Here is a 22,636-nt window from a genome sequence, read left to right as displayed (position 1 = left end):
CGAACTGTGAGATCATGACCTGAGCCGAAATCAAGATTCAGACACTTAACCAAGTAAGTCACCCAGGCACTCCAAATACATTTGAATATTTACACTGTACACACAATCATCAAATGTTTCTCCTTCTGCTAACCTCTAAACTCACAGAGTAACCATTCAAATCTCATTATGGTAAAAAATCTATCCTACAGAAAAATTAAGCACAAGCAAAACTGTTGTGACCATTGTTATTTCTTGACTAAATCACCAGAGTCCACTGTTATGCCATTTTTTTCAATTTCATTGCCAGGCTTCATATTTATGACAATCTTTAATACCTATCTCTCCACAGAGGAGAAATGTGTACTTAAGAGAGGACTTCCTGACCTAATTACATAATAAACTTCTTAATATCCGATTCTAGAATTCAGTTATCTGCTACTATGCCACCAAGGGACTGCATCTCCTTCAAGGCCTGAACACCACCTCCAGTCACCAGAGCGGCTTTAGCCCCTCAACCCCACTGTGAAGTCCTAGGAGGAGGATGCGGCCACATCACCTTTGTGCACCATACACAGGAAACACTAAGTTTTCCCCGGCTGCATGTGAAAAGGCTTGAGCTATTAACGTTTTGTTGCTATTTAGCCTGGACTATTTTAAAATCCAAACGACTTGGGAGAAGTTCAGCGTCCATATCAGAACTAATCAGACGCTAACCTTTGCTTTTTCAGACCACAGGCCCTAGGATATTTACTACAAATTCTCCCTGGACTTGTCAGCAGCTTAAACCCTGTTAGTCCAATTACTACTGCAGACATTCTTTTACCTTTCAAATTCACAATCTGAGAGAATTTTAACTGCTGTATTTTATCAAAGGCTGCATCCACATCATCTAATGTAAAGAGCGTAAAGTCCTCTGTGTTGTGTCGAGACTAAAAGAAAAACACAAATAAAAGGTTAAAAATGATCACTGCAGGAGTATAAAAAGCTTTTTTTGACCGCTTCCCTTACCTGGTAAAGATCATACATGAACATCTGTCCCATTTTATAAACAGGAATGGTCGCATAGATCGCACAATTCAGCCCCAGCTTCCCAACAGCAGACGGGAGGGCACCAAGATGGAGAGGATCAGGATGGGACAACAGCACTGCATCAATCTGGTGAACATGCCTACAAGAACAGGATCAAAACACTCTCTCCATTTCTCCAGACTTGTTTTGAAGAGTAAAGACTATGCTGGGGTCAAAGAGGAAAACTAAGAGCTAAAGTTACGACACCAATCAATTTCAGTTATTACTACCCCCATGTTGCATAGATATCACAAGTATGGAATATGTTGCACAGAAACAGGTGATGTCTATACACATCTTTTTCAAAAAAAGGAAAAAGAGGGGCACCTGGGTGGCTCAGTCGGTTAAGTGTCCGACTTCAGCTCAGGTCATGATCTCACGGTTCCTGAGTTCGAGCCCCGCATCGGGCTCTGTGCTGACAGCTCAGAGCCTGGAGCCTGCTTGGGATTCTGTGTCTCCCTCTCTCCCTCCCCCGTTCACACTCTGTTTCTCTGTCTCTCAAAAAATAATAAATAAACATTAAAAAAAATTTAAAAAGGAAAAAGAGAACCAGTAGACACACCACACAGAAGCTGATTTTGATTGGTTATCTTATATGCCATTAATTTAGGTTGAAGAACTCAACTTGAAATTTCAGAAATTGTTCATTCAGAAATGGCCACACGTTTATTATGGATTTTTGCCTCTGCTTTTTAGCATGGTGCCTGATAGCACATTCTCTACAGTGAAACTTCAATTAATCAATAAAGCACACACTCTCACTGACAGAGAAAATTAGGAAAAAACAATGTTTTGCTACAAGTTCTAGTTTCCAAATATTTCAGTCCCCTTTCCTTCCATAATTAATATAACTGAAAACATAACTGAATTTTTCTTTGATGGATCAATATTGTTTTATATCACATGGTCAGTATTCTGGGCACCAATTCTCAGTGTAGAGCCTCAAAACACATAGAAAGTAAGCAAATGTGATCTGACGGCAGACCTTCCACATGGAAGGTTTTTTCCTCTTCAAATTCTTCTAAACCTAATCTTCTCTAAAATTAGGGTGCAAAGATCTCTACGGGGACCCATTAGCCAAGTAACAATTAACATTTTACTGAATCTCAATAAACATAGCTCATAATACAATCAAAACTTTAAAAATGAAAACAGTCGCTTTTTGGCTCTTTGGCATGCAAAATCAGGTCTTTTACTCTAAATCAGAGCAAAGAGAACATACACTGGGTCACATCAAAATGGTATCATGGTGTAGAAAAGAGAAGCTGATTTAACTGAAGTCTAAAAATAGGAGAAGTAACTTACTTCCTCAGGGAGTCTATAATATCCATAGAAAAGTGCTCATCCCAGCCACAGTCCAGGAGAAACCTAAACTCGTCAACTTGCAGAAGATAGCAAAGAGCAGACTCTTCCTGAACCCCCGAGAGGGTAGTTAATTTGATAATAGATGTCATTTTTGGTCCAAAAACAACAATCCAAAAAGTTCTTTTAAAAGAAATAAAAATATAATTAAACACACATCATAGTCTAACACACGTAATAGACAAATTAACATTGTATCAAGTTTCTAAGTGATTAAAAATTCCATAAAGAGAGAAAGCAAACACATTAAAGACCTACTTCCATCACTGCTAAATTTGAAAGCACAAACATGACGTTACACACTCTTGTTGACAACGAGTCCTTCAGCGGCTCCTCAGTGTGGCTTAATGAAAAGCAGTGAACTTTAGAACCAGTTTCAGATCTGAAGCTACTACTATGTGGGTCTAAGCAATTAATTAACCTCTCCTCACTTATGTATGCCAGTCTATAAACATGAGTATTAATCATTCACATAAAAACGATGTTGAAAGATTTCAAATAATGTGTAAATTACACAGACTAGAGAACACCAAGTTCCCCAGTAAATGAATGTATAATGAATTAACGAACTCATCCTCCAAGGTGACTTTGTGCTTCCTTTATTTTGCTATGTGATGGCAATGATTTCACTGCATTACAATTAGTTTCCATGTCTTTCTCTCCTATTAGACCAGTGGTCCTTAAATAAACAGGCATGCTTGAGGATGGCAAGCCTCCTGAGGCAATTCCTGAGAGAACCTGACACACAGTAAGTGCTCAACATATATTCGATGGAATTTACGTCGAGATGCCTACCGTATGAATTTCAAGGTGTAACATGAACACATCTATTGGGATTTCAGACCTAGAACTGCGTGCTATTAAACACATGTGACAGAAACACTGATTAGCAGAGTACAGCTCCACGGCAACATTTCAGATCTTAGCTCCTCACACTACATTAGTCTTCCCTGGCCAACTGTGCAAGTTAGGAGAGGTCACGCATACCTGATGGCCTCTTACCAGCTGCCCAAGGTCCTATCAACACACTAAGGTAAACTGACTGTCACCTTGACAGGCTGTCAGGAGGCTAATCCCACCTCATGTCATCTTTCCTCTCGTCAGTCTCAGCCAAAGATCCAAGACTCCTGGGCTATCCATGATCACTGACGTGCACACCTGCCTGTCAGATCCAATCCCCTACTTTCTATCCCTCCCAGGTCCTTCCAGTACGTTCTCTGGGACGATGCCGCTCACGCTCATCTGTAACCGCACCTCTTCTCTGAAGGTCCTCTTCACCTGGTAATCTTCACAGAAACTGGTTCTCCTGCCACCTCCTCACAGGGTTTTCTTCTTCTTCTTGCACCCGCTGTGCCTCGAAAGCAGGAAGTATGCGTTCCTTGCTCCTCGCTGCAGCTCAAACCAGGTCTCCTCCTTCCTCCTTCAAATACTCCAGTCCCACGGAGCCTCACGCCTCCCAGCGGGCTATGAGCCTTCCCTCTCTCCTCCTCGCTGCTGACATCCGTTAACCTGACCTCATTCACGGACGACTTTCATTCCTGACTTGGTCTTCTTAGTAACTTCACTACTGAATCTGGTGCCTGCCTTTCTCCACTCCCATGACCCTGTTTCACGTCAGCCACCCACCACTACAGGTATGCCCTAGACCTCTTCACCCGTGAGCTGCACCATTTCCAAAATCTGACCTTCCAGCATCTCCCTCTCTCACTACTGCTTCGCTCACTCAGCAATCCCACTGCAGAAATCCTTCGGCCTCACCGAATCCCTCATCATCCACCAACCATGGTTTCACCCCCTCCAGTCTCCATTCACATCCCTACCTACCATCAATCCACGACCCATCATGAGTATCTTGCAAATACCATCACGTATCTCACTGCTCTAGTCCTTCTTGGTACCAACCTGGCAAAACCCCAACCCCGACCGACTCCAATCAATTGCTCTGCCTATTCCAGGAACTATATGTTGCCGGGGGGGAGGGGAGGGGTTGGGGGTCAATCCCACAACTGTGCTACCTGCTCTTTCAATTCATGGTCAAAGGTCCCAAGGAGGCACTAAGCACTACCCACCAACCTGAGTTTTCTTAGCTGGCTGACCACCTCTGAGACTGCCATTTGACATCGCCCCTTCTCTGCTCAAGCATCATGCACTGCCCCCTCCGCCCTACTATCAGTTCATGATCCCACTTCATTCTTCAATTAGAAAATAGAAGTCATCAGACAAGAATTCGTTTTCCAATACCAAATCTATTAATGTATCTGCACGTACACTGTTGTGTCTCCCATTACATGAACTCAATAGCCCTGCTCCCTATGAGTAGTCTGGCTGCCATTCTCGTTTACCTTCTAGAGGACCGAACTTCTTCAGCCATTCCCTCTTTTCCCCACATCAAACCATGTATCACCGATGTGCCACTCCTATTAGCACACACAGATCCTCTAGAATTTCCCGATTTAAAAGAGCCCTCTCTTAATCCTATCCCCGCAAGTAGTCCATCATTTCTAGGTTCCCCTTTCATCGCAAAAGTTCTCAGAGGATTCGTCCACATGTGTCTCCACTTTCTTGCCTCCCATTCAGACTACCAAACCTGGCATCTTTGTCTACCAGCCCACTACTAGTGTGTTCATCAAGGTCACTGGCAAACCTCTACGCAATTTAAGCCAATGGCATTTCTCGGGCTTCCGCTGACAGAAACTGTAGCAGCATTCGATAAAAATAAGTGCTCCAGCCTCCCTGAAATGCTCTCCTCCCTCTGCTTCTGTGTCACCTCCACCCTAGTTTTCCTTGTATGTAACTGGCCACTCCCCAATCTCCTTTGCTATTTATTTTCTTCCACCTCAAACGTGGCAGTGTGCTTCAGCAGGACTTTTTTTTTTCCAGGTAATCTCACCAGTTCCACAGCCATAAATATCACCTGATCTCTGATGGCCTCACCCTTGAGTCCTTCCTTTACTTCGTATCCCACATCCGATCTATCACTAAGTGCTGCATTTTTACCTCCATTCTATTTCTCAAACTTCCCTTCTGTCTCCACTGTCACTAAGACCTCTAACTAGTTTGTACGTTTTCCCAGTCTCAAATTTATTCTGAGATGGTCTTTTAACACCCCTAAAGTCCTTCCCCAACTCAGTTATACCCTGTGACATCACTCTACTTCCCTCAAAATGCTTACTGCTCTCTATGCCTGCTAGTTACTTATTTACTTGCTTTGCCCATCCCTGTCTTTCCTCTTCATCCCCGCACTAGACTGTGAATTCCATGAAAAAACAGACCTTGTCAGTTCTGGTCACAGTTATCCTCCAATGTGTCCACGGTGCCTAACACATGGGGGGTGGGGGGTCAACAAAAGCTTAAATGAATGAAGTATGGCTAGTGTTAAATGAGCTTAGTGAACTGGCTACACCATCACCAGTTATCTATTCTTATGCATTTCCCCTTGCTTGGGAGAGCTCTTTGAGGCTCGATCCTTTTTTGTGTCCTTACTATATATTATTAGCACATGTCTTAAACACATAGTGGTTGTTCCATAAAGAACTGATGAAACAAACAAGTTAAAATTAAAAATATGTGGACTTAGCATATTCCTATTTGTAAGGCATGAGAAGTACAAAGACATTTATTCTCCATTTGATGAAAAACATTTATAAATACAATTTTGGGAAGGAAATAAAAAAGTTCTCCCTGCCAAAAAGCTTCCTGTACCACAAGTATATTAGTGGCCTAAGAGAAACTCTTTTTCTACTCAAATCCACCTTCACTTCCACTTTATTTAGATTACAAAGTGGAAATAAAGTAGCTTGCAGACAGAAGTGAATGAGTTCATGTGAAAGCTTTTTGCAGATAGACCCAGGTTTCAACAGGTGAAAAGGTATTTTTAATACAATTGCTTATACTGTGGCTAGATCTTTACTAGAGACATTCATCACTTACTGATATCTCAGTCGTATATAGGATGAAACACCATGAATTCACGGGAAGAGTTCTTCATAAATCTAAAAAATAAAGAGAGTCTGCTAAATGTGGTATAACAGATTTACTTCTGTTTTTAATTATGGTGTTTACCTTCTATGTCATGCCCTAAGGTGAACACATGAGCAGCAGCAAGTAGCATAAGAAATGATCCTGTTTTTAAAAAGAAAACCTGTCGGGGCGCCTGGGTGGTGCAGTCGGTTAAGCGTCCGACTTCAGCCAGGTCACGATCTCGCGGTCCAGGAGTTCGAGCCCCGCGTCGGGCTCTGGGCTGATGGCTCGGAGCCTGGAGCCTGTTTCCGATTCTGTGTCTCCCTCTCTCTCTGCCCCTCCCCCGTTCATGCTCTCTCTCTGTCCCAAAAATAAATAAAAACGTTGAAAAAAAAAATTTAATAAAAAAAAAACAAAAAAAGAAAACCTGTCCTAATTTTTGGAAGCTGAAGCTTACATAAAACAAACAGAGATAATCAAAGTCAAAAATATTGTACCAAATCGGTCACAATCAGGGGCTAAAATATGCAGTTTAGGAAATAAGATTTTAAAAACTGACATTAGCTTATGTTAATGAGAATCATAAAAGAGGTGAGATCTTAAATTCCTCGTTAAGGATGGGCAGGCCCCGAGAGACAAAAACAAAAGGTATTTCAAACAGGGGAATAACATGACCAAAGGCACAAAAAATGTACAGAGTGTTAGTGGAAAAAGCAGCTGGGCACACTTTCATATAAGCAAAAAAATGAAAGAAAAATTCTAATGAACAGAAAAGGGCCAGATAAAGGCCTTGGACTCTGGATCTAGTTCTTCAGGCAACAGAGAAACATTTTAAGATCCATTATCGAGTAAGAGGACACAATACAGGAAATTCTGTATTTTAGGAAAATCAGTTGGTATGGATGATTGATTAGGTAAGATACAGAGAGCAAGGAGATGAAAAGGAAGAGTATTTAGCAAACTACTTCCTCCTTTCGACTTTGCTGGTTCTATTTTGAGACTAAATGCCTTTGGTCTCAAATGTACTTTGTGACTATATGACATGAATTCATTAGTTCTTATCTAAGTAACCAAGGCTTGAAATCCTACATGTTTGATTCCTTCCTTTACTTTTTTTGAACAGTCTGTTACCAACTCCTGATTATTTTTCTTAGCCTCAAAATGGTTTCAAATGTATTTCAAATCCCTTTCCATCCCTACCACCAGTACCTTAAAGCAGGGCCTCATTACCTCACATTTGGGTTTCTCGGTTTCTCTGCCTCCAGCCTTTCCTCCCTTTCATCTCAACCTAAACATTACTGCCAGGTTAATTACCCTTTGCTCAGAAACCTTGGAAGGCTTCTTACTGCTTGAAAAAACAAAAACCTGAATGCCTTAACCGGCAGTGGAGGGCGCCAGCTCACCACTGTGTCAAGACCCAGTTCAAATCCCACCTCCTCACAAATTCCTCTATCATTAGTCTAGACTGCATCGGCTCTGCCCAACAAAAATATAATGCAAGCCATAAATGTAATTAAAAATTTTATTCACAGCCACGTTGAAAAGTTTTGGGTGAAATTACTTTTAATGTATTTTATTTAACCCAATATATTCAAAATATTATCATTTCATCAGGTAATTATTAATAAGTTATTGAGATATTCTACATCGTTTTTCTTACCAAGTCTTTGAAATTCAGTATGTATTTTATATTTACAGCATATTTCAAATCAATCTAACCACAATTTCAAGTGCTCAACAGCCACATGTAGCTCGCGGCTGCAGTAACAGCACTAGGTCTAGACTCTAAAACCCATGCTTTCGTCTGTAGAGCACCGTGCTCTGCCACTCCTTAAGGTGCAGGCTGGCACCATTCTATTCTGATGTACATGTCTTAGGCTTTTTTTTTTTTTTTAATGTTTATTTATCTTTGAGAGAGAGACAGAAAGCACACAAGCAGGGGAGGGGCAGAAAGAGGGAGACAGAGAATCTGAAGCAGACTCCAGGCTCTGAGCCGTCAGCACAGAGCCTGATGCAGGACTCAAACTCACCAACTGCGAGATCATGACCTAGGCTGAAGTTGGAGCTTAACCGACCTAGCCACCCAGGCGCCCCATCTTAGGCTTGACTTTAATGGTATCACCAACCATTTAGTCCCTTGGCCCAAAACCTCTGGAGTCACCCTCCCTCCACCAAATTGCTGCCACCAGTTGAATCCTATTCAGAAAGGTCTCTCCAGGCACCTAGGTGGCTCAGTCGGTGAAGCGTCCAACTCTTGATTTCGGCTCAGGTCACCATCTCACAATTCGTGAGATCAAGCCCCATATTGGGCTCTGAGTAAACAGCATGGAGCCTACTTGGGACTCTATCTCCCTCTGCCCCCGCCCCCCCACAAGCTCTCTCCCTCTCTCAAAATAAATAAAGTTAAAAAAAAATTATGGGGCGCCTGGGTGGCGCAGTCGGTTAAGCGTCCGACTTCAGCCAGGTCACGATCTCGCGGTCCGGGAGTTCGAGCCCCGCGTCGGGCTCTGGGCTGATGGCTCGGAGCCTGGAGCCTGTTTCCGATTCTGTGTCTCCCTCTCTCTCTGCCCCTCCCCCGTTCATGCTCTGTCTCTCTCTGTCCCAAAAATAAATAAACGTTGAAAAAAAAATTAAAAAAAATTGTTTCTTTCACACGCATTACTATCCTACTTCAATTGAGGCACACATTACCTTACCTGAATGACTGCAATTTCCTCTTACCTAGTTTTCCTATTCCAAGTTGATTCTCTATACAGCTGTCAGAGACCACCCTGTGTGTGTGTGTGTGTGTGTGTATACACACACACACACACACACACTCACGCCCTTTCCTTGTGCAAAGTATGTGCACTGGCTCCCCTCTAACTACGCCAGAACTCCTTAGCTGGAAATCAAGGTCCTTCACAAGTGGCTCTCCATCTCGCTCTTCCTTCGCCAACCACCCTTGCACTGCATGTTCCGGCACACTTATCTTCCCACTCTCCCTCAGCGCGCCAAAACTTCTCAAATCTCTGCATCCAGGAATGATCTCCTCCGGAGCCTAGTAAATTCCTTGTGACCCTTCACGACCCAGCTCAAATAGTTATTCCTTTGTGAAGCCTGTTTGGTGGCCTCGGGCGGTTTATTTTCATTTAGCACAAACAGCACTAAGAATGTTTGTTGAATGGACGTTGAATGTATAGGCGAAGAGCAAAACTGATCATCTTTGTATCGCCAGTATCAAGCACAGCACTCAAATCTTAACCTAACCACAGTACCCTAACCAGGTCATAAATTGCTTCCTTGAGTCTGACGGACTCATTCATCCCAATTACCAATTACAGTTACTTGCTCTCTCAATAACGACCTTGCATGTTGACGACAACCAAAAGGAACTACACAAAATCCAAGGGAAAACGAAGGAATCTGGGTTGGCCTTTGAACTCACGTGGTACAAAAAAGCCTCTTCCTGGTTAGTTCAGAAAGAGAAGCGCCTTCTTAAAAAAAAAAAAAAAATCACAAGGGTTGCAAAATAAAAAAATTGGGGATGGGTAATTGATAACTCGGGTTCGGCAGGTGGCAGGAGGCCACACTTGCCAGTGTTAAGGCCGGTGTGACCTCCAGTTACTTAAGAGCTAGTAAAACAGTGACGGTGGAAGCGCTCGAGGGCAAAGCGAGGGCTGGGAGGGTGGGGAGGCTGGGGGGCGCGAGGCGCGGAAGGCCAAGACAATTTTAATAAAGCATGGTTAACATCTTAAAAGGTCCCCGGAGTCGATTAACTAAAAAGGACGCCTACTTCGTGCCCAGTGCTTAGCAGTCTCGTGGCCTTTGAACCCGAGGCCACGGGAAGACCCCTAGCGAGGAGTCCAAGAACACGGTAACCACGAGGCCAAAGCTGGCGTCAGATTAACTCCTCCAACGCCGAGAAACAGGGCAGAGGAAAACAGCAAAAAAAAAAAAAAAGGGGGGGGGGGGGCAAATAGGAGTGAATCGTACGGACTGCCACAAAGACCGGGAGCTCTAGACCCCCGGAGAAATCACTTCTCTTTCCCTCGCTGAGCACTTCTGCCAGGTCCGGCCAGGACAGTCGCAACCGAAACCCCAGGAGCACGTCCCCAGCAGAGACCCGGCCGGAGTTGGAGCCAGGGTCTCCCCTGAGGGCCGAGGGCGCCCCCTCCCCCACCAAAGGGCTCACTCCTTTCCTCCGCCCTCACTTGCCTCGTCAGTCCTCCCCCAACGCCGTCCACTGCCCTTCCCAACCCCTAGTCGAATCCAGGTTCAAGAGCGAGAAAAGCTGATGCTCGCTCAGCAGCACCCGTGACGATCAGCCAGCAGAAGGCCCCCCGATGGCGGCCGCCATTTTGAAACTGGAGGCGAGCCGCTGAGGCGGGGAAGGCCCAGGGCGATACCATCTTCGAGGGGTAGAGACGAAGCTGTGGGAAGGAGATGGCGCTTTACCCCAACAAGTCCCGCCATCTTGCACCGAAGTTGTAGTTTTAGAAAATTGATAATGTGTGAAAAGCTAAAATAAATACAAGAAGAGTCAAACATGAAAAGGAAGAAGCGGTTTGGTTTCCCACCGCCACCCCTCTCTTCGAGCGGGCGTGGCGAATGGCAGGTCCCAAGGCCGCAGCTTCCGCCGGCGCCGGTGGCTGGGCTGGCCTCTGCCCTGGGTCGTGGGGTTCTTTTTGGCACCAAGGCCGCAGGTGGGTCCCGGGTCCAGGAGAGCCGAGGCGCCCCGTTGTGTAGGCAGGGAAGGTCCACCTCTAGGAAAGCCCTCGGCGGCGGTACGTGTAGGCGGGGGGGGGGGGGGGGGGGGGGGAGTGGCTCGGGGCTTGCGAGCGGTGGAGACGGGGAAGGGAAGTGGGGGTTTCTTCCCGGGGACCGCTGGGCTTCCGTTTTGCGCCTGGCGGCTTTTGGAAAGGGTAGTGGGAGGCTGTCATTATTGGAAAACGTCTTTAAGGGATAACCCGGTGACCGCCCTTGGCCGGGCCGCAGAGGTTACAGGCCGGGGTCGCACTCCAGGCTCAAGGAGGGAAGCCGCTGCTTCTCTGCCAGCATCACATATTCGTCCAGGTTTCAGCGTTCTGTCTCCTCGTTGCTCTAGATTGGAAACCTCGTTCTCTTCCAAATCGCAAACCTTCTTGAGCCGGCCATTGCGCGCGCGTACACACACACACACACACACACACACACACACACGCACACACACACACATCACTTAAAAAATGTAATACTGCATTTGTGCTTGGTTTCCAGGGTGGATATGTCATTAAGACGTTTCCAGATCTCAAGCAGTTCAGTTTCTCCACGCATCCCGCACTGCTTTTCATCGATCATATATATGGTTCAAAAAAATGTCGATCTAAAGTGCTGTGGGGACCTATTAGAGATTAGGATTTCATTTTTGAAATATCTATTCATTTATGTTTTTACAACGTAAATTGGCTTACAAAAATGCATACCAGATTCAGTTTTCTTTTTGGAAGTTACGCGAGAAAAATTGGGTTGAAGAAAAAGTAATGTTAAGAAAAATAAGATAATCCTGAGTGAGGTCGGTCTAAATGTTTACCTCTAGAGTTACCTTAACGGACAATAAAGCACAAGTAGCTTGAACCAAGGAGCCACGCTGCCTGAGTATTAATCCCAGCTCTACCACTTAACTGCATTTGTCACATTATGCAAGTTGATTGTCCCTGGATTTCCTCATGAAAAAAATGTGCCTCCTACATCGGGGACATTAGTGCAGACACGCATAGTGTTGTGAAGATTACATGAGGTTAGTGATGGTGAAAAGCAGTAAGAACCGTATCTGACAGTGCTATATGAGTCTGCTCTTTCTAGAGGTAGGGCAAAAAATTTGGAACATTGGTAACAGAGAACAGGTGATAAGTTAATGGTTCCTTGAGTCTGTAAGAGAAAAAACAATTCGTTTTTCTTAGGAATACCATAGCAAATCCCAGTTCTAAAGTAAAAGCAGAATTTTTCATGAGTCTTCTGTGGAAAGAAGACAGTACTAAGTGCAGTGTTCTCTTGGTCACCCATGTGGATGTCACTCTTCATCCAAACCTAGGCTTGTTTCATTGGAGTCTGTCCCAGGACCTCACTGCTGTTTGTCCATCACTGAAAGCCCTCTGTGGTCTTGGGGCCATGACCAGAGCCCGTCTATACTCCACCTTCTAGCCATTCTTCCAGGAATCATTCTAGCTCACTCTTAGGTCCATAAATCTTTGTCCTCCCTGGTCATCCACTCACAGTGAAATACAGAGGACAAATTATGTTCAGTGCCACTGCTCCCAAAGTCCATTAGATGATACAAGTGTAATATGAAATGCTTGTGGGACTAAGATTTGTCATTTACCTCCTAGCAATAGAATCATGGTGGCTGGACCCAGTTCTGTATTTTGAACATACAGAATCCTTCCATCGACCAGTCTTCACCTGTGGAATATATGTGAGAGCCTATATGGAGCCAGGGCCTCAGAGGCTTGTCTCAGAATCTTCTCAGATTCTCAGAGTAGAGCCAGACAAAATACCTACCTGCCCTGTTGGAAGAATGCCAACAATAATGGCTTATAGCCCACGGGTGGCCATGGGCTTATTTAAAACAGGCTCAGACTGAGTCATCAGGCATTTTTTAAAATGCAAACACTATCTCAGGGTGCCTGGGTGGCTCAGTGGGTTGAGTGTCTGACTTCAACGCAGGTCATGATCTCTCGGTTGACGAGTTTGAGCCCCAGTTGGGCTCTGTGCTGACAGCTCAGAGCCTGGAGCCTGCTTCAGATGCTGTGTCTCCCTCTCTATGCCCCTCCCCCACTCATGCTCTGTCTCCGTCTCAAAAATAAAATGAACATTAAAAAAAAAATTAAAGGGGCGCCTGGGTGGCGCAGTCGGTTAAGCGTCCGACTTCAGCCAGGTCACGATCTCGCGGTCCATGAGTTCGAGCCCCGCGTCGGGCTCTGGGCTGATGGCTCGGAGCCTGGAGCCTGGAGCCTGTTTCCGATTCTGTGTCTCCCTCTCTCTCTGCCCCTCTCCCGTTCATGCTCTGTCTCTCTCTGTCCCAAAAATAAAAAAAAAATTAAATGCAAACACTATCTGACTCTGCTGTGCTGTTAGGCTTGACCCCTATTAAGAAATTTGAGGAATCTGTAGCAACAGGTGACAATACATGAGAGCTTGATTTCTACAGAGGCCTATCTTGTCTGGTATTCTGCATTTTCCTGCTTTCAAAGTTACATTGTTTGATTAAGGCATGTATTCCCATATTTGATTGGCTCAAGTTTATAAAACAAGGGGCTATAATTTGGTGGACACTTGGTCAGATTCACAAAAAGTGCTTTGTATCTAAATGCAAATAATGTTACTTAAGGCACAATGCTAAGAGAGCCACCATCTTCTAGAAAATAAGATGAGGTTACCCAAGAACTATTTGCATCAAATTAGCTAACTAAATCAATTCTTTACAGGTTTTTCCAACCCCACCCAGAAGGAGGACCAAGGAGTCTCTATTTTTGATAAAGACTTCCAGGTGGTTTTTAATTTTTTTTTTAATATTTGTTTATTTTTGAGAGAGCATGAGCTGGGGAGAGGCAGAGAGAGAGAGAGGGAGACACAGAATCCGAAGCAGGCTCCAGGCTCCGAGCTGTCAGCACAGACCCCGACGCAGGGCTCGAACCCAAACACCATGAGATCATGATTGGAACCAAAGTCGGACACTTAACCGACTGAACCACCCAGGAGCCCCAGGGCTCCCCAGGTGCTTTTGATGTGCAGGCAAGTTTGAGAATAACAGCTGTAGACAATAGACTAAAACTTTAATGCCTAAACTATATATATTTTAAATACCTCATTTACTTTACATAATTTTCCAGATTGGTGATATTCAGACTGGAACCTGCTATATGTAATATTACACCTTATTAAATAGAGTATATAGTAATTGTGCAGCTTTTTACTTCATGGCCATTTTCTAGCCCAGTGCCTTTAGATAGTGATTAAGTTTGAGAAACATAGTAATAGAATGTGTAAGTATGAGAAACGGTGTCCTAGGAGGAGAAGCAGGATCCAGTCTACCTAATCCTAGCAGTTTCGTGCTAAGTACTTTTGTTGGCAGTAACGTGTTCTCTTACTAGGGTATTGTCCTATGCCTTCTCAGCCATTGTATATTATTTATTCATTTTATTTTTTTTTTTAATTTTTTTTTCAACGTTTATTTATTTTTGGGACAGAGAGAGACAGAGCATGAATGGGGGAGGGGCAGAGAGAGAGGGAGACACAGAATCAGAAACAGGCTCCAGGCTCTGAGCCATCAGCCCAGAGCCCGACGCGGGGCTCGAACTCACGGACCGCGAGATCGTGACCTGGCTGAAGTCGGACGCTTAACCGACTGCGCCACCCAGGCGCCCCTATTTATTCATTTTAGATTCATATATAGGCAGATGTATTTTGAGTTCATCTTTAGGTACACATTTTTACAGAAAACTGACAATGCAACTATGTTTTTATGGAATTAATGCAAATTTATTTTCCATTTAGTAGCTTCTAGTTCTATTCTTCCTCTTCTACCTTTTAGGAACTCTTAGAACTTAAAATCCCTTAAGTGCCATGAATGTCAGTTCAGGAAGAGATCAGGAATATCAATTCAGGAAGAGAGGCATTGTGATCTAATAGAATACAGAGCTTTGGAGCAAACCTGAGTTTGAATTCCAGCTCTGTACTCAATTTTAGGTTAAGGTGTTTTCTAATCTGTAAAATTAGGATAATAATAGTTATTTCATGTTATATATAAGACTATATGATGGCTCTGGTACCTAGTAGTCGTTCTCTGAAAGTAAATTCCCTCCTGCCCATATCTTTTATAAAATCACTGATTGATATTGAGATCTACCATGACATCTTTTTAAATGTTTATTCATTTTAGAGAGAGTGGGGGAGCGGCAGAGACAGAGGGAGACAGAATCCAAAGCAGGCTCCAGGCTCTGAGCTGTCAGCATAGAGCCCGATGCAGGGCTCAAATTTAGGAACGGCAAGATCATGATCCAAGCCGCAGTTGGACGCACAACCAGCTGAGCCACCCAGGCGCCCCTAGCATGGCATTGTTGAATGTGGTTATTTTTTTTAATTTCTCTCATATCTTCATTTACCTTCAAAAATTAGTTTCAGCTCTGTGCTGTAGCAGTATCGCAGCTAATGGGGTTTATCCGAGTCACAATTACTGCTAAGTCAAAAATTCGTCTTCAATATTTATAGCTTTATCTAAAGAATTTGGTTTTTGGCATAATAGTATTAATTATATTTTAGTATTGTAAGAGGTCCTAAAAGATTTTTTTTGGTCTTAAAAAGATTTTACACATGTGTAAAAGTTTTAAGTTAACAGTAGGAGGATGCAAATACTCAGCTTTTACAGGTGGAATTGTTTATACTCTCCATTTCTCTGCACGGTACCATATCAGATCACTAGTGGAACTAGAAAAAAAGTAAGTTGATTTTAGTGCAATGCAATTTTTAAACTTTTTTTTTTTTAAGTTTATTTTTGAGAGAGAGAGAGAGACAGAGTGTGAGCGAGCAAGGGGTAGAAAGAGAGAGGGAGACAGAGAATCCAAAGCAGGTTCCAGGCTCTGAGCTGTCCCCACAGACCCCGACTCAGGATTTGAATTCATGAACTGTGAGATTATGACCTGAGCCGAAGTCGGACCTTTAACCGACTGAACCACCCAGGCACCGCATAGTGCAATGCAATTTTTATATTAACCATTGTCACCTATATAATCGTCGAGTAGATTTTAAGTTGTATACTGCATTCTGATGCTGAGCAAATTTGAAGAGGCTTATTATGCTTTTAACATTTACTAAATTCAGGATTAGCTCTCTGTTTCAGATGCAATTAAAAAAAATTTTTTTTAATGTATTTATTTTGGGAGAGAGACAGAGGTTGTGTGCACGAGTGGGAGAGGGGCAGAGAGAGAGGGAGAGGATGCAAGCAGGCCCTGAGCTGTCCGCACAGAGCCCAAAGTGGGGCTCGACCACACCAACAGTGAGATCATGACCTGAGCTGAAATGGAGTCAGAAGCTTAACCGGCTGAGCCACCCATGTGCCCCAAAATGCAATTTTTCAAGATATTTCAAAGGCAGTTATATTTCTGCTCATTCTTCTTTTTTGTTGTTGTTTGGTTTTTTTTAGCATTCATGATGAACGTAATTCAGATTGTTCGTGACCACTGGGTACATATACTTGTGCCTGTGGGATTTGTCCTTGGATGTTATCTAGACAAAAAGAACGATGAAAAGCTAACTGCCTTCCGGAACAAGAGTTTGTTGTTTAAAAGGTTAGTTTGTACGTTTGTTTTAAACCAACAATTGGCCAGCTTTTGGTAATACTCTTTTTAATACCGTGTGTGCCAAAAATAAGCAGAAAGGGTAAATTTTCCCCCAAGAACTTATATTCAAATGCTATCATTTTGTAGTATTATTTGTCGTTTAATCTTTGGATAAAACTGAGTGATTACCTTTCGAATAACAGATCTTCAGTTTATGAACAGGGTATTTCCAATGTTTGAATTTTTTTTTTTTTTTTTGGCATTCAGGGTACATTTGTAATATAGAAACGAAGTTTTAAACTAGCTCACCAAAGCCTACTTTAATGTGGCTTTCACATACATTATCAGACAGCATTTTACATAAACCAGAATGTAGCTGAAATATATGATACCAATAGTGGCTCGGTGCTGTGTTTGCAGCAACACTGCTGGAGAGCTCTAGACACGGTGGCCAAGTGATCAGAAGGCAACTGACTGCTGCCTGGTCCCGTTGTGTCTCTGGAGATGGCTTTTTTGGCAGCAGAGAGGTAGTTAGCAAGGCAGGGTGCCTGCCACTGGGTGTCACCTAGGTGGGAAGAAGCTCCGGGGACCAGAGGCTTGAGCAGCATTCACAGTCCCTATGTAGAGGGGGTCTGTGGTTAGGGATTTCAAGAACGATCACATACATGAATTAGAAAGGGTTTAGAAAACCTCAAGTGAACAGAGGATAAAAGCTTTCATACAGACTAAGAAATTACGGTTCCTAAATCTAGAAAAATGAAATTGAAGGGCTGGTAAAAGTTTAAAATCATGAGAGAACAGAATGGCTCTGTTGAGTCTACATAAAAACTTTAATGGGTCAATTTAATAGAATATAAAATATTCAACTCACACTCTTCTTTTTCTCCCCCATGAAAGTTTAATTTATACCTTTTCCTTTCCTTCCTAATTTCCACACAGGGAATTGAGACCCAATGAAGAAGTCACCTGGAAGTAAAGGCTGTGACTGAAATACAAAATGTTCACATTTTAAAAATTGGGAGAGAAATAAAAACACATTCATTATTTAATTTAAAGTGTGATTCTTTTTATGTTGGAGTAATCTTCCACATTTCAAGTAATAGGCACACATAGCTTAAAAATAATTATTGAGCACTTGATTATGCACATTGATGTTAAATTTACAATCAGCATCTCATTTTCTTTTCCCCATTTTAGACCATAGCACTATTAAAACGTATAGCAATTTTTTCCTCAGGTATTTTTCAGAAAAATGTTTTCAAATTATGTGCTTTAGAAGGATGACACTAGCTGAAAATTTTGGTGACCTTGAGTTTGGCAAAGACTTCTTAAATACAACACATAAAGCATGAACTAGTTTTAAAAACTTTTGCTCTTCAAAAAATACTGTTCCAGGGGCGCCTGGGTGGCGCAGTCGGTTAAGCGTCCGACTTCAGCCAGGTCACGATCTCGCGGTCCGTGGGTTCGAGCCCCGCGTCGGGCTCTGGGCTGATGGCTCAGAGCCTGGAGCCTGTTTCCGATTCTGTGTCTCCCTCTCTCTCTGCCCCTCCCCCGTTCATGCTCTGTCTCTCTCTGTCCCAAAAATAAATAAACGTTGAAAAAAAAAAAAAATACTGTTCCAAAAATGAAAATGCAGCCATAAATTGGGAGAAACGTAATGTACAACAACTTATTATCTAGAATATGTAAAGAACCCTTCTACCTTAATAATAAGACAACCCAGTTTTTTAAAACAATTCACTTATTTTTTTTTAAGTAATCTCTACACCCAGTGTGAAGCTCAAACCCAACGACCCCCAGATCAAGAGTTGCACGCCCCACTAACTGAGCCAGCCAGACACTCCCAGCCCAATTTTTTTAAATGAGCAAAAGATTTTTAATAGACGCTTTACCAAAAAAGATAAGAGGATGGCAAAGTCCATGAAAAGACTCCCAACATCAGCAGTCATTAGGGAAATGCAAATTTAAGCCACAATGGTACCGTGACACACCTATTTGAATGGTTCAAGTTAAAAGATTGATGTATTTACCAGTGTTGGCAAGGAACTGGACCTCACACACTGCTGGCAGGAGCGTAACCTGGAGTTGCCAGTTGTAGCACTTTGGAAATCCAGTTGTGTGGTTTCAAATGAGAAAAACACCTACCATATGCCCCAGCCATTCTGCTCTGAGATACTCCTCCATAAAGGAGAGCCTACTTTCACACAAAGACTTCATGAATATGCATAGTCCAATATTAAAGATAACCCAAATGTCAATCAAGTCAATACGCTGTGTTAAACCCATACAATGGAATACTACTTGGCATTAAAAAAAGGAATGATCTAGAGTGCCTCGGTGGCTTAAGTTGGTTGGGCCACTGACTTCGGCTCAGGTCCTGAACTCACGGCTCATGAGTTCAAGCCCCATGTTGGGCTCTGTACTGACAGCTCAGACCCTGGAGCCTGCCTCGGATTCTGTGTCTCCCTCTCTGCCTCTGCCCCACTCCCTCCCCACCCCCGACCCTACCCCACTCATGCTCTAAGGTAAATAAACATTAATAAATAAATAATTTTTAAAAAGGAATGATCTAATGCTTCAACATTAATGAATTTCAAATTAATTATCCAGGATGAAAGAAGCCAGACAAAAAGCATACGCTTTACGGTTCCACTTATATGAAATGTTAGAAACTGTAAACTATAGTAACAAAGCAGATCACTGATTGCCTGGAGGCACAAAGTCCAGAAAAGGGTTAGAGGTAAGAATGACCAGGGAGGGGCAGCACCTGAGTGGCTTGGTCCATTGAGTGTCTGACTCTTGGTTTTGGCTCAGGTCATGATCTCACAATTCGTGAGTTCAAGCCCTGTGTGTCGGGCCCTGTGCTGATGATATGAAGCCTGCTTGGGATTCTCTGTCTCCTCTCTCTGCCCTTGCCCTGCTCTCTCCATCTCTCTCAAAAAATAAACATTAAAAAAAAATAATATGAATTACAAGGGGCACAAGGAAACTTTGAGGAAACTTTGCTTCGGATGGTTCCATGGATGTATACATGTCATCTGTTGTATTCAACTACCTCTTCTCAGAAAACATTTTGTTTTAGATAATACTGGATTTAGGAGAAGTTATATTACAATGAAATGATACTCCCTAATTATCAATGATTCTTGTCAGGACTCTGGACAGTGAATCTGACACACCTTCAATTTTAAAATGTGAAATGGTTAAAATTCCGTTAAGCTATTTGGACTTCAGTAACAACAAAATGAACACCAGATTAAATTTAGAATATACGGTGTTCAAGAAGATAGAAATATCTGTGCAATCTTCACTTGTTGACATAAAACTCCAATAAAGTAGATTAGAGAAAATCTGAGTGGCCCAAGGTGGCATAAGAAGTCTACTAGTAGTGAGTCTGGTCTGCTGTCACACCAGCAACCCTCCTGATTAGCTCAGTAACTTCTCTCTCCCACTGAATTATCGTAATACTTTCCTGTGCCAATCAGTCAAAAAGAATTCATGCATTTATTCACTGCTCTGTACCAACCCTTGATACAAAGACTAAGACTCCTCTGCCCCTCAAAAGCTAATAGTTCAGTAGCACATAAAGTAATAGGTCCAGTATGGCGTAATGAGTGCATTCCTATAGGCATGTGCAAGGTATAGTGGCATAAAGGACTTCGTTAGAAGACTCTGGAAATCAAGGGAAGCAGCTAGTGTGATGAGCAGGGGGAATTCTGGGAGATACAGCTGGACAGGTAGTTGGTCCAGGTCACTAAGTGCTTTTTAAGCCAGCAATGGGAAGCCACTGAAGGATTTTAGAGTAAGATTTGTGTAATTAGTATTTAAAGATCCCTCCCAATATAAGCTCCATGAAGATGGGACTGTTTGTTTCACGGTTACGGTCCTAGTGCCTGACACATAGTAGTATTCCATTTGTTAAAAGGAAGAAAAACTGATGAGATTTGCATGTTTGAGAGATCATTGACAGTACTATGAATCTTACCTATTGAGACTGGAATTAGAAGACCAATTCAGAAATCCTCAAACCAGGCTGGCTACACAACAGACCAAGAGGGCTTGAACTACCAGGAGCAATGAAGAAAAGAGGGGAGACGGTGAATACACAACATTTGAGGACTGACCAATGCAAGGAGTGAGGGGGAAGAGTTAGGGAATCACGAATCTTTCCCAGACACTTGGCTTCATTAATTCATTTGAAAGACATCAACTACCAAATGGTCATAAGACATGGGCCCTGCCATGATGACATTTATAGGATGTTGGGGAAGATGTATGGTTAAACCAACTATTATGATACTGTGTAAAAGTGACTATGTATGATAGAGGCACATACAGGAGCTCAGAAGGGGGAGAGGGACTTCTAAATTCAGTGGAAAGCAGGGAACATTTTCTATAGGGTATAGTCATTGAGTTTTGAAGGATGATATGAGTTATCTTACAAAGTTAAAAGTTTAGGATGTGCTGAATAACAAGTGGAATTATAAGAATAGGAAATGCAACACATTTAATATGCAGATCATACACTGTTTCAATGGCAAAGCCAAAACCAGAACTTTCATTCTGACTCCCAGGCATCAGTCTTTTCACTTTACAATGTTCCCTATTAATCACATGCTCAACAGGTGGGGAAGCCCTAATGAAATGATTAGTATTAATTCAACATCACTGAATATTGCCGGGAGGATTTAAGAGGGAACGAAACAATGAGTCCTTCAGCATATTGTTCATCCTAGTAAGCAGTTACTCACTAGAGAGAGTTAAAGCATGTCCTTCCAAAACTCAAGTCCACCCAGAACCAAAGACCTTGTTTGGAAGTAGGTTCTTTGCCAATGAAATTAGTTAAAGATTGCAGCGTGAATTAAGGTAAGACCTAAATCCAATCATTGGTATCTTATGAGAGGACAGAGACACACAGAAGGAAGATGGCCACGTAAAGACCAAAGCCAAGGTTGGAATTCTGCAACCACAAGCCAACTAATTAATAATGCTAGGAGCCTTTAGAAGCTGGAAGAAGGAAGGATTTCTCCCTGTGGCTTTGGAGCATGGGCCTGCTGACACCTTTGTTTCAGACATCTGACCTCAAGAACAACGAGAGAATACATTTCTGTTTTTAGCCACCAAGTTTGTGATGATTTGCTGCGGTAGCCATATAAAATGAATATAATCACATTTTTTTTCTGAATAAGTAATACAATATAGTTCAAAAATCAAGAATAAAATTGTATACTGTGAAAAGTCTCCCTCCCACCCCTGCCTATTTGCCTAGTTCCCTTCCCATCTCAAACATGTAGGTAACCTCTGTGTCTCCTATATAGTCTTCCAGAGATTTGTAATGTATATAAGCAAAAAAGTAAACACATGTTTCTGTACATAGACACAAACTTTCTTTTAAAAAAAATCAGGAAAAAAAGTGGTTTGCATATTTTTTCACTTCGTGAGATCATGATTTGTTTCCCCAGTCAGTCCACAGTTCCTTAAGAACATGCATGGACCGTTTCCCCAAAATGGGATGGTGGACTGTGCACACAGCATCATCTGATAAATGGTAACTAAATCCTATCCCAGAGCACCCGGTCCTCACTGGACTCTCCATTTCCTGACCTCCTGCTGCCCCTTGTGTTCCTCTGAACCTGCACTCACCAAAGTCAACAATAGTCTCCATAGCAACACAATTTAGTGGAATCTTGCTAAGTCCTGATGTTGCTGGACCTCTTGGCAGCAACTGATACTGACTGCTCCTTGAAACGTTCCCTTCTCAGGGCTTTGATAACTTTACACTCCCCTGCTTTTTCCTCCCTTCTCTTCCACTACTCCTTCTCTACCCTCAAGATTCTGCTTTAGATCCTCGTCTCAAGCTCTTCCTTTTCTCCTAGATGATTTTATTCACTCCTGTGAATAACTCCCTGCTCTATAGCAAAACCAAACCCCTGAACTCCAGACTATCTATCTTTTAAAAAATACTTATT

At 42.8% G+C, this 22,636-nt stretch overlaps 2 protein-coding genes across 3 annotated transcripts in view; one reads left to right on the top strand and one right to left on the bottom strand.

Moving 5' to 3' along the window:
• CPSF2 (cleavage and polyadenylation specific factor 2) overlaps window positions 1–10,738 on the bottom strand; it is a 33,423-nt gene extending 22,685 nt beyond the window's left edge. Inside the window, exons 1-5 of one of the 2 annotated variants that reach the window (XM_043556873.1) lie at window positions 10,570–10,738; window positions 6,343–6,404; window positions 2,356–2,535; window positions 991–1,150; window positions 806–911 (exon numbers count right to left, since the gene is read on the bottom strand). In XM_043556873.1, coding sequence (XP_043412808.1) covers window positions 806–911; window positions 991–1,150; window positions 2,356–2,504 — 415 coding nt within the window. In that variant the 5' untranslated portion in view covers window positions 2,505–2,535; window positions 6,343–6,404; window positions 10,570–10,738. Of the gene's footprint in view, window positions 1–805; window positions 912–990; window positions 1,151–2,355; window positions 2,536–6,338; window positions 6,405–10,569 lie in introns of both variants that reach the window. The other variant, XM_043556874.1, reaches the window with a different exon arrangement.
• Window positions 10,739–11,030: 292 nt separating this feature from the next.
• NDUFB1 (NADH:ubiquinone oxidoreductase subunit B1) lies at window positions 11,031–17,716 on the top strand. Its single transcript, XM_043556875.1, has 3 exons — window positions 11,031–11,138; window positions 16,532–16,676; window positions 17,607–17,716. The coding sequence occupies exons 2-3, from the start codon at window positions 16,537–16,539 to the stop codon at window positions 17,641–17,643; spliced, it is 177 nt and encodes a 58-aa protein (XP_043412810.1). The 5' UTR covers window positions 11,031–11,138; window positions 16,532–16,536; the 3' UTR covers window positions 17,644–17,716.
• The last annotated feature ends 4,920 nt before the right edge of the window (window positions 17,717–22,636 follow it).

This window comes from Prionailurus bengalensis, chromosome B3 (assembly GCF_016509475.1).
Source record: "Prionailurus bengalensis isolate Pbe53 chromosome B3, Fcat_Pben_1.1_paternal_pri, whole genome shotgun sequence".
Taxonomy (NCBI): Eukaryota; Metazoa; Chordata; class Mammalia; order Carnivora; family Felidae; genus Prionailurus; species Prionailurus bengalensis.
This window is presented reverse-complemented; position numbering and strand designations above follow the sequence as displayed.